Source organism: Crotalus tigris, unplaced genomic scaffold (assembly GCF_016545835.1).
Source record: "Crotalus tigris isolate CLP2741 ecotype Arizona unplaced genomic scaffold, ASM1654583v1 scf7180000017831.1706817, whole genome shotgun sequence".
In the NCBI taxonomy this organism is placed as follows: Eukaryota; Metazoa; Chordata; class Lepidosauria; order Squamata; family Viperidae; genus Crotalus; species Crotalus tigris.
Genome location: NW_024096660.1, coordinates 769,389 through 781,855, shown reverse-complemented (window position 1 = coordinate 781,855; position 12,467 = coordinate 769,389). Strand labels below are relative to the sequence as shown.

Below are 12,467 nucleotides of genomic sequence, written 5' to 3'. Positions count from 1 at the left end.
TTGGCACACTTCCCCATTCTTTGTGAACAAAGTCTAAGTGTCACCAGCGCAAGCGTAACCTGCCATTAGATCTTCAGTCCAAAACAACTTAATGTTTTGGGATTGTACTACAAAATATAATAATAATAATAATAATAATAATAATAATAATAATAATAATAATAATAATAATAATAATAATAAAGTTGGAAGGGACCTTGGAAGTCATCTAGTTCAACCCCCTGCCCAGGCAGGAAACGCTATACCATTTCAGACAAATGGCTGTCCAGTCTCTTCTTAAAAACTTCCAGTGGTGGAGCATTCACCACTTCTGGAGGCAGGTTGTTCCATTTGTTAATTACTCTATCAGGAAGTTTCTCCTTAGTTCTAGGTTGCTTCTCTCCTTGATTAGTTTCCATCCGTTGCTTCTTGTCCTGCTTTTGGGCGCTTTGGAGAATAGCTTGACTCCCTCTTCTTTGTGGCAGCCCGAGATATTGGAACATTGCTATCATGTCCTCCCTCGTCCTTTTCTTCGTTAAACTAGACATACCCAATTCCATCAACCATTACCCTCCATTATTTAGAATGACTGAACTTTCCTTTCAAGCTTTTTCCTTCAATGTATAGCAGCGGTTCTCAACCTTTGTGTGACGGCGACCCCGTCACATGGATGCACCGCGCATGCGCGGCGTCGCCCCCATGCGTGGCGCACATGCGCGGCATCGCCCCCTGAGGGGGAAAAATGGCGGATCGCGTTGTTTGGCGACCCCTGTAAAATGGTCGTTCGACCCCAAATGGGGTCGCGACCCATAGGTTGAGAACCGCTGATGTATAGTGATGCTATTAAATCACTTCCAAATTCTATTTTATAAGATAATTTTCTGAAGACTGCATTTTATGCATTTTGATCACAGCAAATTAAACAGGATACTGCCACAATACATGAGGAGTGCATACTCAACATTTAATGTAATTCTAGCAAGATTTGTTGTGAGAGATTTGGTGATGATCAATACATAGCACATTCATGATGTTCAGTAAATATTTTCTATTTTTTTTTTTTTTGGAGTAGAAATACATTTTCTTGTTTCCTTCCATAAAGACTATTAGTGAGTACTTTTATTAACCTAATACTAAAACCCATATCATAAAAGTCGTCCTAGCGCTATACGTGGTTTTCCCACAACCTATGGTGAAAGACTGCTGTTACAATAAACAAATTCTATTTGCTCTCACAAGTGCAAAATATAGGCATATGCACAATGCAACACAGGAAACAAATGATGTATCAGGAGGATTTGGTCAAGTGTGCAAACTGTATCTAAAACTATGTCATTACTCAGCAACAGGGACCAAAAAATAACAATAATCATGTAATGAAAAAATTGCCACAAGGAAGAAAAGCTGAATCAGGAGTAGCATCTGATGTTGCATTTAGAGATGACTTTTGGACTCCTCCGTATTTAAGCCATCTCTCACATTCTGATGATCATTTAGTCATGCGCTAGATAGAAACTCCACCGCAGTTTCCTTTTCGTCAACTAGCTCCTTTGCAGTCAAATCCATCTTCTCACGGGAGAAGTCGTTAATAGGAAGGCCTTCAACAAACTTCCATGTTTTATCCTGTGAAGATGTTGGTAAGATTAAAACCTGTAACATTCTCTGCAAAACTCTATATAATTATACGGCAGCAAAGTATTTTGGTACTATTTTGCTGATTGTCTGGATTTTTATACCCAGATATGGTATGCCTAGCTATAGACACTGGATTACCATAGATTTATCACACTAATCTGTTTTTGGATAGAAAGATTTTTAGATTATCTAACTACACTCTCCTCGTGCCTTTGCTCTCTTTATCAAATCAAAATTGAAAAGTTTTTTGAAACAAATAAATGTGTTTATAAGAAAAAGATGAAATATTGTACTAACTGCATATGTAATTTAAAGATATTATTTATATTTGTCAAACGTATATCAAATCAATAATTTTAGAAATAATCATTCAAATACTACAAGTCTATAGTATTTTAAATGCAAATATTCACAGCAACTTGCCACTGTGAACCAACATTTAGGAATTTTTTTTTACTCAATACAGGTTTACAGGCATTGATATTTTGTCAAAACATTGGGAGAATTCAAGCTATGAGTCCTGCTTACTGAGGAAGGAGTATGTTAGAAACTGTCAACATTAGAAACAGTAAATGTGGACTTTTATTCGGGTATAAAATTAAATATATACTTCTTACACACCTTTGATAATACAACAGGAAATGAATAGATCAAATCATCAGGGACACCGTAGGAGTTCCCATCAGAAATAACACCCATAGAAACAAATTCACCCTTTAAAAGAAAATCAAAATAATTAATGTGATATATTTCTACCAGTGCAATAATTCATGCTATAATGTTTTGTATAAAAATACATTCCATAGGAAAAGTTGTGTCTTATAGCATTTCATTACATTAACAGTATACTAAAATACCAAATTAGTATCTTTATTTTTTACATTTATTAAATTACATCCCACTCCTGCAAAAACATTCAAGAAAATATATGTATCTCAATCGACCAGAGATCATGTACCCAATAAAACTTGAGCTAATTATTATGTTTTGAAGAGCTCTGTTCTAAGCCCAAAGGCTCCATGGGCAACGCTTACCTCAGGAGTGCCAAACCAGATGTCTCTCACATGATCACAGATAGCTTTGGCTGCAGACATTGCACTTGACAGTTTCCTGGCCTTAATAACAGCTGCCCCCCGCTGCTGAACAGTCTGAAATATTAAAAAGTATAATACAGGATTATTTGTGTGTATATTGCTATAGTCCTCAGTGATTTATAGAGAATCCAAGAGCCAGACATTTGCTGCATTAATGAGTTAGGGATATTATGCCAATGTCTCGAACTCTAGAATTACAAGTGAAGGAAACTATACTAAGCTTGAACATGGTACAAAGTACTGTTCAGTAACAGAGATAGCATTTTAGCACCATGTAGATTTTATCTGGAGTAACAGCTTGGAGGCAATTCAGACAACACAAAGATTTAGTGAAGAAACACAAATAGGATGATTTGAATTTTATAACTAATTTGAGCTACCATCCATATAGAAAAATAAGATGCATCTCTACAAAAGAAGGATATCATAATAAGATAAAGTTAGGGATATTAGAAACCATACTAATTTTTTTTATCTAGACTACAAATTGATTTTTTTTTGTCCATGACACAGAGATACATGATTTTCTTTTTTTTTAAAGTTTTTTATTTATAATATAGTTAAAACAAAGATGGACATAACGTGACATTCCAGTGTAAATATTCCTAACAATTTGTTCCTCTTCATACATATAATTCTTAATCTCTATATATACATATTTTTCTACACAATACAGTCTCTGATTTGAGAGATACATGATTTTCATTGCTGCTCTTTGAAATAATAAGCAGTGACATATTCATCTCCAAGATATGGCCATCTAGGCCAGTGTTTCCCAAACTTGACAATTTTAAGGCATGTGGACTTCAACTCCCAGAATTCCACAGCCAGCATTGCTGGCTGTGGAATTCTGGGAGTTGAAGTCCACATGCATTAAAATTGTCAAGTTTGGGAAACACTGATCTAGGCCATATATTGTCAAAGTGAAAACAGAAGTACAAACATCTAAAACCACTACTTACTGTAATGAAGTCACCTTTCAGCCAGTTATCATCTTTCACTGCTTCATAAACTCCAGTATATTTCCCTTGTATTTTCACTTTGGCATGGTTAACATCTGGATATTGAGTAGAAGAGTGATTTCCCCAGATAATGACATTCTTGACATCCTTAGCAGTCACATCAACTTTCAGAGCAATCTAGTTTGAAGTGAGGGAGAAGAAACTGCCGATGTCATTTTGACAATTTCAAGTATGTTTCAGTTAAATGCTCTGCGTTCAAAAAAAAACAAAAACGTTGTTTATATAACAGTTAGCAAGCTGGAATTTAAAAATTCAGGCCTACCTGAGATTTAGCTCTGTTGTGATCCAGACGAGTTAAACAACTGAAATTCTCTTTTGGTATGGTTGGAGCTGATTTTGAAGCAATTAGGCAATTAGTGTTTGCTGGATTACCTACCACAATAACCTGATAAGAGAAAAGTCAGACTTAATTACAGGAAAGCTAATGAACGATAGGAGATGTAAAATGTACCAAGCTCTGTAATTTTGCTCTCTGGAGAAAATGATATTTCATTCAATATTGTTTTTTAATGTCCCCCGTCCCATTGTTGGCTTAACATTATTTGTAGCTCTTCCACAGCGTGGAGACTTGGAGAATATAGCATGAATGCTGATTTAGTAAAGCAGCTGAATCTGGTTAAGGAAGTCAGGCAGTCAACTATGTCACTTATATTCACCTTAACTGTCTTCTTTGCATACTTGTCCAATGCTTTTCCTTGGGATTTAAAAATTTTCACATTTGCCTTGAGAAGATCTTTCCGTTCCATGCCTTCTTTTCTTGGCATTGAACCAACCAGAACGGCTACATCAAGGTCTTTGAATGCAACATCTTCTTTGTCGGTTGCAATTACCTCTATAAGCAGAGAGGAAAAGATCAACAATCCCATCTAAAAGATGAGTTCATGGATCTATTTTGAAGAAAAATCAATAAACTATTGATAGCTGAACACAGTTCTGGTTGAAATTTCATTGTGAATCAGAACCTATGTAACAGTTTTCAGATGCCAGCTTATCAAAATAGATTAATGCTTCGATCTGAGAAAAGGCAGAATATATATCTAATGAAATGCGACTTCATTCTTGTGGCTCTCATTCTTGATACTTGTTTTCTTATGGTCATCAAAATAAAGCTTAGGTGCAACAGATCTTGAAAAGCAACAATAAATAGGTCATTCACCACTGAAGTTATTTGTGAAAGTAAAATCAGTTGATTTTTAATTACATGTAACATTCATAAAGTAAGATCTATTTAATAATTTCACTTTAAAATGTTTTTTTACTACAGTTAGTCCTTGACTTAGGACAATTGGGACTACAATCTTGGTCGTTAAGTAAAGCAATCATTAAGCAAGATATTATGTGACCATTCAACAGCCATAATCCTGGCTCTCCTGGTAGTGCTTGTTAAGCAACCTCACTGGTTATTAAGCAGCCAGAGTTCTAGATAAAGTGTGTGGAGGTGATCCTTTGAGTAAGGAAAGGCTCTTGGAGCCCCACCATAAGCTGTGGTATACGTTATGGGTGGTGGTGGTGCTGGTGGTGCCTCTACTTGCTCCCCGCCTGGCCCAGGAAGCTTCGGCCCACTTCCCACTTTGCCAGGTTTAGGCAGCTTCTGCCCGCTTCCTCTCTAACCAACACAAATTATCCCACTTTCCTTTGGTGTTTCTCTCCAGATGCTGACAGGTATGCTCAGCCTATGTTAGGCATGGCTTTCTTACCACCTCACGCCATTCTCCAATCAGGCTTCATTCTCATACTTCATAAGCCTCTTTGTCCAAATTACACAATTTGAGAAAGAGGATTCAGAAGGATTGCAAAAGTGGCTCCATTTTTGTGGTCTTTCAGATGTCTTCTCCAAATTATCAATTTGGCGACAACTTCCAAAGCATTGCAAGAATGGAACCCACTTAGAGAATGGCACAAGGTAGCCTCAGCAAGGACACCGCATATCGTTAAGTAGCTGGAGAAAAACATCAAAGTTAAATTGAATGATTTGCACATACTACTAAGGCAGAGAGCGGGCCAAGGCCTCCCAAGGCTGATGGGGAAGGGAGTGGGTCGAAGCCTCCTGGGCTTGGTGTGAGTGAGCCAGCCAAGGTATCCTGGCCAGGTGGGGAGAAGACTAAGGCCTCCCTGGCTATGGCAGTTTTGCATACACTGATGGACAGCTGCAATAGCACCTCAAGCAGTTGCAAATATGGACTACCAAGTGCCCAAATTCTAATTATGTGACTGCAGGGGCACTGCAATGGCTATAACTTTGGGCACCGGTTATAATTGCCTTTGTTCAGCACTGTCGGAATTTTGCATGATCACTGAACAAATTATAAGTCAAGGACTACGTGTATTACAAATGAAATGCTCCAGCACACTTGAAGTATTGTTTCTTTAAACCTGGTAATTCATTTCCTTTACAAGCTGATATTTCAGTTCACCAAATACAGAAGGATACTTAGTTCCATAAATAATGTTGTGAAACTGGCAGTGTTTCTTGTGTTCAGAGGCCTAGTTCATCCAACCTAAATATTTGCATAATATTAATTCTGATTTTTTGTCACCTCTTAAAAGAGGAAGAGCACAGTCTTGCAATTCCATAAGTACGCCATCCAAAACAGTCATCATGGGAGTGATATCCAACAGCACAAGAATAAGAGGCTGCAAAATAAAAATAGCTGGGTTTGTCGCTTAGAACAAATCTTTGGCAAAATTGAATAGGTAAGTATAAATAGACTGGATTCCTATTGTCCTTTCAATTTACCACGATATTCAAAGTACAGGGAGTTAGTGCTATCCCTTCTTTCACAGATAGTAGCTTCAAGGACACCTTGTTCTTGCTGGGAAAGTCCTTGAGAGATTCCAATTCAACCACTTCAAGATCATTTTATTTTTATTTATTTATTTAACAAATTTATATGCTGCCCATCTCACTCTGCAAAGAGATTCTAGGTGGTTTATAATTAAATCAAAAAGGTTAAAATATGCACAAGATTAGGTACAAAACTGGAAAACTTAAAACAAGAATGTTGCAGTGGTGGCATCCGTTCCTATTAGTTCATCAGCCACCTTCAACACAGAGAGTTCCCCTCAGGACCACAAGCCAACCAGCAGAGCCTAGTGTTAATACCATTTTGGAAGACTGAAAGGGTGAGTATAGACCTCACCTTTAGGGGTAAGATGTTCCAAAGTGTGCAGGGCCGCAAAAGACAAGCCTCTCCTCCTAGATCCCACCAGCCAAAAATCTTTGGCTTAAGAGGTCCACAATGTGCCCCATCAGGGGCTCGGTGTGTTGGAGGTGGCCAATGAACTAATAGGAATGGTTGCCACCACTGCAACATTCTTGTTTTAGGTTTTCCAGTTTTGTACCTAATCTTGTGAATATATATATAGATATATACATATATATATATATTAACAGATTACCTGTTCAGTGCCAAAAACATCACCCTTTGCAATGCTGTAGAGTAGAGAATACGCAATCTGTCCAGCAGCACCAGTCACTAGGACTCTGATTGGTTCCGACTGGAAAAGAAAGGTTATTTGTAGAAACCAATATATAGCTCTGGGAGAAACATTTTCTCTTGCTATTTGCAATGTACAGTACTTTTGGTAGAACTGACATTTTTAAAGAACATAAAGCTTAGAAAGAAGATTGTGAAAAAATCTGCTATTGTAACCAGAAAGTTAAGTGCAGGTGACATTTAAAAGAGAATTAGTCAGTCTGCCAGGAATTCTTTAGCTATTTTCAGCTATCCATAGATAAGGGTTAGTAAATAAAGTATAATCTGCTCTCTTAGAATTGGAAAGTTGGATGACACAAGATAAACCATTTCCTACCTTCTCGACACTTTGTATTAGCAATAGTACAATATTCAAACCTTATCTCCAAAATGCACAGGTGCAAGAAGCATTACAAATGCTTGTTGGACAAAATTATAGCTCTTGGCACATCTACGCAAGAACTGACCTTATGAACCAATGATAATTGCAACAGTATAAAGTAATCATGCAGTGCTGACAATGATGGGACTTATTAACAAGCTGTTGCATTAGCATAGCAGCTTATAGGTGAAAGCTAGTTAGATTGTGAATCTGCGGTACAAGCAACCAGGAACAAAGAGCGTGCCCCATACCAAGTCAATGTATGCAAGATGAATATATGCAGTACATGCAAGATAAATGTATATAATAGTTCAGGACTATTAATTTTAGCATACAAATGAATCCTATCTGAACAAAATATTGATTTATTCAAGTTACAAAAAATATTAATGAACCATTAGCAAAAGCAGTAAAGATTTAGGCAACAATTGATATGTTTTTTCCTATAATTTCTACATACCATTTAATTACAGTGTCAAAAATAAAGGCATATTTTTTAGCAAAAAATATGTATAATGATATAATCCTTTGTACTGTTTTAATAATACCTACTTTGGGTAAGAGTTGAACATCTAAGTCAGGACATTTCAGAAAGCATTCCTATCATTTATAAAGAGTTCCAAGCCATAGCCTATGAGCAAACGTGTGATGATTAAAACATCCCCTGCTCTTCTCCTTCAGTGAGGGAAGTTTAAATGTTCCTAATCAAGGAGAAAATTGCACATCCTCAAAGCTCAAAGTACAGTGAAATTTATAGGTCTCTTTCCTGGCTTTCTAACCTTTCTGAGACAATAATTCTGACAAGAATTTGGAAATGAAGCATGTGCCTACTTGAAGATCACCTTGAAAGTCACAAGACAAGTCATTACAGCAATACCACCGGGTCAAATATTGCAGCAGCTGCATAGCAGAACACCATCAAAGGGGTACTGTGACTGGGCAACTTGGCAGCATCTTCTGCAGCTATTGTCTGAAGTACCACATTTGAATACTTATAGTAGTTAGTGATTTCCAACTGGAAACAATGCTTCTCTTAATAGATAAATTACTAAAGTATCTCCTCCTTCTAACTTGTTAGCCATTTGATTTTCTATGTATCTATTGCTTTTTCTATTTCAGAAAGATGTTAACGCTTTGTGAACTGTCCAGAAACATTAAGCGACCAGGCAAAGTACAGTACAAATTTTCTAAATAAACTGGTATAAGCAAGAGGATACATTTCTTTTAAAGGATTTTTCTCCAGAATGCAGGAGTTACATATAGCATGCCCTTCTTACTGCCCAGCTTTAAAAGAGCAGATTGTTCCGCAATTGTTCCAAAAACTCAGCCCAGAACATACATTCAATGTGGTAGTTAGTCCTTGCAACATGGATCCTGGCTAATTCAGACTCACTTGCGTTAAAATAGGGCAGTTATCATTCCCTCCGCTCTGCAACTAAAATTCCCAGGTGCCATTTAATTAGGTTTTCCTTACTCCCATGTTTCCTTGCTTGCGCTTCTACTTCAAGTCCACCTCTGTGTCTCCAAAAATTAATTATACTAGGTTCTTTTCTTCTAATAGCTTCCAAGCTTTAATGGAGTTACTTCCCCTCCCGCCCATTTTCTAATACGAGCGTTGATCCGGATATTTATCTTCATCCGAGTCCTATATAAATGGAAGCAATTCCAGTTTCCCCACATTTAAACAGGTTCGTCCACTGAATTACCGATGCAAACTCATTGCCTTCCTTTGGCCTCCTTGCTTTTTTCCTAGGGAAAGACGCAGCATTCTTAGCTCCCTCCACGGAGTTACACGCCAGTGATTGTCATGCCCTTCTCTTTTATTGCGACGTGTATTTTATAATAACTCTATGCTTTATATCTCGCCAAACTATCTGTCCTCTAGCCGCGAAAGGGATAGTGAAATAGTACCAACCATGATGGGAACAGAAAACGCGACAGGCCTCCTTCCTCGAGGTCACCTCTAACCGCAGTCTCAGCTCCAGCAAAGAGAGAGTGCGTCTTGTTCGGAAGGTAATGAAAGGAGGCGAAGCCACCGCCCCCTATTTTCCAACCGCTTGTGTCATCTGGGAGCTGTAGTTCCAACCCTCTAGTCTAAAGCAAAGATAATGGGACGCTTGAGACGCTCAAAAGAACTACATTTCCCAGAAGCCAACAGAACCATCCGTCATCCTCAGCCTTACATCCAGTAATAAAACCGAGAGAAGGATAAGATTTGAGCTAATATTCGACGTAGAAATAACGCGCGTTTCAATAAGGGAATAGGGTTCAAACTATGTGGCGTACGCAGAAATGTGTATGTAGATATTTTTTATATATATATATATATATATATATATATATATATATATATATAGAGAGAGAGAGAGAGAGAGAGAGAGAGAGAGAGAGAGAGAGAGAGAGAGAGAGAGAGAGAGAGAGAGAGACCTCGACAGTATGTGTGAAATATGTTAAAATATTATGTTAATTATTTATTGGAATTTTGCAGAAAAAAGTCAGTTTAAAGTAATTACATAAATGTAGTTTTATGTAATATACTATTTAAAAACTAGAAAACAGGGAAAGGCTATTGGACCAATACTTTTAAAAATATAGTACACATACTATATGTATTATACTATTTATGGTAGTTATTTACTTATTTACACAATTTATAACAATTCATTTCCCAACAGTGATTCTGGGTGGCACATAAGGCCTAAAAACAAACAAACAAAAACAACCCAATTTAACAAAAGCCATAATGCCAGAGGCCACAAACACATTCCAATTCAGAAAGAATATTAAGCATTAACTAGTAGAATTTACTTAGCCATATAGTTGAAATGCTTGAGGATTAATATTCAAGCTAAGTGAGTTTCTAAAAGAAAACAAGGATCAATGAAAAATAATTAACACATTGAAATAACTAAAGAAAATTATGTAAATGAAAGTTTGATAGTTTAATCTTGATCCTTCTATGCGTGAACAAATGAAAATTGGGTTGTTTTTGTTTGTTTGTTTTTAGGCCTTATGTGCAGGAAACACTAATGTTAATCCTGAAGATTAGAAACAAAGCAGGGATGTACACGCATCATTTACAAACGGGGCAATTATTTATGCTTTGCCACAGACGGGAATACAAATTTATACTCGTATTAGGTATACCTCTACAGTTTTCTTCTCTCAAACAGAGGTTTCGAGGGATTCGTGATTGCTGCGCACGCGCACCTAATCATGCGCCGACTCCTTCTTCCGGACTCAGGGTAAGTTCGCGCTTCGCTGGTTGCCAAGTAACGGGAGGAAAGCGCGCGCTAGAGAGGAAGAGGAGTCGCTTTCTTGCGACTGTGGCTTCCAGTTGTCTGCGGCTGCCTTTCACGAAGTGTTGTCTTCATTCCGGCTCTTCTCTTATCGAAAGGTGAGCTGAGGGGGTGACTGATAATGGAGGAAAGTCCAAAGGCAAGAAGAGGAGAGGGAGCCGGCGACCAGTTTTTTCCACTGCGGGGGGGGGGGGAATCTGAGCTGCTCTCGGCCCTATTTATTTATGATTCCGTGTTTTTGAGAACAGTAGCGTCTCTCGGTTCGTAACTATTCCGAGACTTCTCCATCCATCATCTGAAGCCTCCTGGTGAAGCGGGTTTTATCTTCGGCCGTTCTGCTGCACGTCAATATTCCGAATTAATTCTACAAAAATCAGAAACATGTCGAGAGGGTTGCAAAGGAAGCCTTCGTAGGGGTAGCTGGGTGGCATGTTTATCTGACTTAAGCTTTATGAATGCTCCTTGTGATAGCTTAATCGTAAGTCTACTAATATAATGAGGTTAACTCGATATAATTATATTAACTTGATATAATTCATATAATTAATATAATAGGATTAATTCAATCACTTTAAATTTGCAGTTTAAGTCCTTTCCCCTCTGCCGAGTTGAAGTGTCTTCTTCCTTCCTTGAGAGCCTTAAAAATGTGTCAGTGTGAAATTTCCTATTCCGATTGTTGATCCTGATCCCATCTATGCTTCATATCGCTGCTGGGACTTCTCTCTATAGGAATTGGTGTCAAAGCTAAAAGATAAGACTTCCCTTCAACAAAAATATTATTTTTCCTTTTGTTATTTTATTTTTATTGAATGTTTTTATTGATGTAAGCCACCTTGAATCACCATGTGCGAGTAGGCGGCGATACAAATTTTCTAAATAAATAAATAAAACAGTCAAAATAAGTGATAAAATGCTACTTCAACACAGTAGAACAATTTAAAGCAATTGAGCCTTGTTTTGTTGCAATGAAGTAAGATGAAAACAATGTTTTGGATCCAATACAGAAAAAAGATGTCAGTGCATGTTTATAGGTAGGAACTAGTAGGAAAAAGCCCCTAAGAAAGCAAAATGGAAAAACATTTTCTTTAAATCCTAAAATTATAATGCTCTTGTTATATTTTCTGAACTTTAAGGATACAGTTGAAAACAGATAATGTGGGACAAATTCTCTGACACATAAATATATCTAAGCATCCTGTCCATACTTTTATTTGTAAACTCTTTTGAGCTTAGTGAGACTTTCCCCCCTTTGTGATTAATACAGTATCACAAAGCTAATAGATATTAGACTTGAGGGAAGTAAGGCTAGTGTGAGAAAATAAGTAGGCTATGTCTACAAGTGATGATAGTACCTAGTTGACCTTGCATGTTAAAACCATGCAAATATTAAGCAAAACTGAAAATATGTCCTGGAAGAAACAATGGTAATTCTTTCACATTGCTGCCAAGGAAACTAGATGAAAATATTCATTGATTTGACCGTTCCAAAACATTAACTTTCTTCTGCTTTAAATATTTTTAGTTATGCATGTTGTATGTTTTAGATCATTATCTTGCTGCATGATCCACTTGCTCTTGAG

General features: G+C 37.2%; 2 protein-coding genes across 8 annotated transcripts in view; one reads left to right on the top strand and one right to left on the bottom strand.

The window, feature by feature from the left end:
• Positions 1 to 922: 922 nt before the first annotated feature.
• MDH1 (malate dehydrogenase 1) lies at positions 923 to 9,660 on the bottom strand. The gene is made up of 9 exons (XM_039343011.1): positions 9,504 to 9,660; positions 7,130 to 7,228; positions 6,268 to 6,364; positions 4,387 to 4,562; positions 3,993 to 4,115; positions 3,671 to 3,847; positions 2,649 to 2,762; positions 2,236 to 2,328; positions 923 to 1,602 (listed from the first exon to the last, which is right to left on the bottom strand). The coding sequence occupies exons 1-9, from the start codon at positions 9,504 to 9,506 to the stop codon at positions 1,477 to 1,479; spliced, it is 1,008 nt and encodes a 335-aa protein (XP_039198945.1). The 5' UTR covers positions 9,507 to 9,660; the 3' UTR covers positions 923 to 1,476.
• Positions 9,661 to 9,773: 113 nt separating this feature from the next.
• LOC120307839 (WD repeat containing planar cell polarity effector) overlaps positions 9,774 to 12,467 on the top strand; it is a 168,275-nt gene continuing 165,581 nt past the window's right edge. For 5 of the 7 annotated variants that reach the window (XR_005556666.1, XM_039343007.1, XM_039343002.1 and 2 more), the window contains exon 1: positions 10,840 to 10,985. The gene's annotated coding sequence lies outside the window, so the exon portion shown is untranslated. The other 2 variants (XM_039343003.1, XM_039343004.1) reach the window with 2 other exon arrangements.

Excerpts from the sequence above, each read along its gene's own strand:
- MDH1 (XM_039343011.1), bottom strand. Across the intron at positions 2,763-3,670 it reads TGAAAGGTGACTTCATTACA|ACTGTTCAGCAGCGGGGGGC; the intron begins GTAAGTAGTGGT and ends TTAATATTTCAG. Across the intron at positions 1,603-2,235 it reads TTCCTGTTGTATTATCAAAG|GATAAAACATGGAAGTTTGT; the intron begins GTGTGTAAGAAG and ends ACATCTTCACAG.